General features: G+C 39.5%; 1 protein-coding gene across 1 annotated transcript in view; it reads left to right on the forward strand.

Moving 5' to 3' along the window:
- Positions 1–509: 509 nt before the first annotated feature.
- Positions 510–3,512, forward strand: part of LOC104620722 (28S ribosomal protein S36, mitochondrial-like) — a gene marked incomplete at its 3' end in the record, with an annotated part of 8,237 nt that continues 5,234 nt past the window's right edge. The window contains exon 1 of the mRNA XM_010287019.1: positions 510–536. Coding sequence (XP_010285321.1) covers positions 510–536 — 27 coding nt within the window. The remainder of the gene's footprint in view (positions 537–3,512) is intronic.

Here is a 3,512-nt window from a genome sequence, read left to right on the forward strand (position 1 = left end):
ACTAGTAATATGCACTGGCGTTGTCCATATGTCCCTTGTATGACTTTGGAACTTTGTTTCAATCAAATTTTAAAAAGTGGAAAGTGTCTTAAACATCTCTGAATATTAGTTGTGACAACCAAAGATGGGATGTAGGAGAGAGATTCAAATTACTGTCCATGTCTGTTGGGAATGCAGGTAGCATACAAAGTACTTTCTGTTTTGCTAGCAGCCAGGGAACTAGTCGATGTACGTTGATACCAGGTAGCCACAGCATGTGTTGTCTCTTGTGTGAAAGGAAAATCTTGAGGTATATCAGAGGAAAGGGATAGAGTGAGAAGTTAGGGTTATTGCAATGGAAGTGCCTTAGATGTCTGTGAGGAAAAAGCGTATCTTTGGTTCTACTGCTCACTGGACTACTTAATGCTTCATTTTCCTGATAATGGAACAGTACTAAAACAAGCTGGATGACACAAACTACTGCAAATTCATACCATGATGAAAAAAAACAAAAGAAGGAACTAGTGAATATGGAAGTAGATGAAATGCTAGAGAAGGTATGTAATAACTTACAAAAAGAAAGAGTTGACTACATTAATTGAAAATGTATTTTAGGTAATGTGTCCATAGCTTTCAGAAGCTTAAAAAATGGTAATGGAAAAACTGCTGTATGAAAAGAAAGCTGCATTGTTTCAAAGGCTAAAAGTATGAAATCATCACAGACTACTTTGGAATAATTATTTATGGAGTTTAGAAACAGTCTATCAATCTATCTCTCTTTCGTTGTTGTCTTAAAGGTACGAAAATAATGCATCTTCTAGAAGAATGTCTGTCACAGCAGTGGCTGTATTTCCTTACACCGAGAGTCACCCCTACATCCCTCAAATCAGTTTCCCAATCTCAGGGTTAGGAAAAATAAGTAGGTCAATCCCATGATACCACTGAGCCAGACTGCTCCTTCTGACCACATGCATTTCTGTCTGTGTGACATACTGCAGTGTTGTGAAAGCCTTCGCCTGTGGCCAAGGCCAGTCTCCAGAAACATTCATCAGTGTAGCCTTCACCCTCTTGGTTACCCACATATCAGATGCTGCTGACTAGTCTGTATCCATGCAGCTGGCTGGCAGGTCATCTGGAGTTTGGGGTCACACAAAGTGAGGAAGAAAACCTCATGATTGGGAATGGGGAGGAAGGGCCTCCTGCAGCATCCTGTGCTCAGAGGGGTTCTACTAAAGGTCACATACGCTGTGCTGCAGTCTGGTACTCTGCCTCTCACTGTGACTTGTCCTGGCTTCCTTCGCCTGGCCCCACAGATCAGTGACTTAATAAGTACAAAGATGGGAGGCACAGTGAATTGCAATTGCAGTACTTGTGAATGGGTTTATGAAATCCCAGTTAAGCGTACACAAAGTTTATTACAAAAATTTTGACTGGGGAAAAGAGAGAACATATTGGAGGGCTTCAGGTAGAAGATAGGATATAACCGTTCTCTGAATTTGGATGATCAGAAGAATTTCAAGGACAGAAAGAGCCACATGATTTTGTGGTGCATACTATGTCTACTACTAGTTTGCATTGATAATAATGTTATATCTCAATTTGAGAATGAGAAATTAAACATTTTAGTGGATTTTGGATGAGATTCCTGGAATTATCTTCTGGTTTGTATTCCTGAAATCTTCTGAGCTGTAAGTAGAACAAATCTTCTTTGGTTAAATTTAATAATTCCCATTTTCAATCCAGAATGGCAAGGTGAAAATGTTAGAAACTGTTATCTTGTGTTTGAGGCAAACTTTATTTCATGTGGTTTTACAAAAAAAAAAAAAAACATACCACAGAAAACCCCTCTAAATTCTATGTTTAAAATAGGGATGGTGTGCCAGCACCTCTAGAAAATTCAAAGCACCACTTTTTTTTTTTGCCTATGTATTGACAATAGGATCTAAACTAATACTTCCCTTTCTCCTCTCTCCCCTCATCCCACCCATTTCAAACGCTGTTGTGAATTTCAAGGACTTCCAAAATAAAAATTAGAAAACACAGCTTTTGAGAGATTTTAATAGGAATAATCCTTTTAAAAGGCTTTTTTAACCAGTAATCTTTCTTTCTCATAGAATATCATAATCAGAAGCAGAATTAACTGGTCAGAAGATCCATCTTTAACGGCAATTGTTCTACAGCTTGAATAAATGTCTCTCTTCTGTGAGTCAGGAGAAATTTTATACAGTGTATAATCAATATACTAAATTTGATATAGATTAATATGCATCATGAAAGCACACTTTAAGAATTTGAAAATTTAACCTTTCTGGAAGTTTTTCTCTCTAGAGACTCACAATGTGGCCATGCAACTCTTTCAAGTGAAATTTAATTCCTGGTACACAAACAAATGTTCAAACGGGCAGCATAGCTGATAAAACTAACTGAAGAGCCGCTTCATAGCTGTCCTGTCCCAAGAGCTCATTTCCCTCAGAAAGGCAGCAATGACACAGGAAAGAATAATAATTATATATTTCAAGCTTTTATGTAAAAGTGGGCTTAAACCAAGGCTCTACAATTTTTGTCCTCCCTCCTGGGAAGAAGTACCCCAACAAAGCTCTTCCTCTGGGCACTAGCAAGCCCTGGGGAAGAGGCTGCAGAGCTCAGACAGGTTCTATGACCCTGCTCTGCCCCTGCAGAAAGCCCAAAGTGGGAAAATTACTTAAGTCAGTGTTTGGTTTTTGACTTTTGTTTTATTTTATTAAAGCATTATGTATAATTTTAAACACTGAAAAGTTTATACTCTTAATTGTAAATATCACTTGTGCCTGTGCTATATGGTGATTAGTTAAGCAAAGCATCCAGGAGTAGATGCAACCTGTAGATGCTGTCCCACATGGCAAAATATGACAACCCTAGAGAAAATGTAGGTAAAATGGAAGAGGTGACTTCATCCTATTAACTATGCAGCTAAGCAGTAATTTAAATGCAACATTGACAGTTGCATTTTTGCCTTCATGTTTGAAGAAAATTGACTAAATCATAGTGTGTAATTTTATTGGGTTTGTGTATGTGGTGGGTTGACCTTGGCTTGACGCCAGGTGTCACCAAGCTGCTCTCTCACTCCCCTCCTCAGCAGGACAGGGGGGAGAAAATAAGATGGAAAAAAACCTCATGGGTCAAGATAAAGGCAGTTTAATAAAGCAAAAGCAATGGCTGCACGTGGAAGCAAAAGAAAACAAAAGATTTATTCTATTGTTCCTCTCCTCCCCACCAGCAGGCGATGTCCAGCCACTTCCCGAGAAGCAGGGCTTCAGTACGCATAGCGGTTACTCTGGAAGAAAAACGTCTTAAAAAACTGATACTCCCCACTCCTCCTCCTTTCTTTTAGCTTTTTGCTGAGCTGATATCATATGGCATGGACTATCCCTTTGGTCAGTTTGAGTCAGCTGTCCTGACTGTGTCCCCTCCCAAGATCTCGCCCAAAGCCAGCCTACTGGGAGTGGGGGAAATGTTGGAGAGACAGCCTTGATGCTGTGCAAGCACTGCCCAGA

This window comes from Phaethon lepturus, unplaced genomic scaffold (assembly GCF_000687285.1).
Source record: "Phaethon lepturus isolate BGI_N335 unplaced genomic scaffold, ASM68728v1 scaffold36985, whole genome shotgun sequence".
Taxonomy (NCBI): Eukaryota; Metazoa; Chordata; class Aves; order Phaethontiformes; family Phaethontidae; genus Phaethon; species Phaethon lepturus.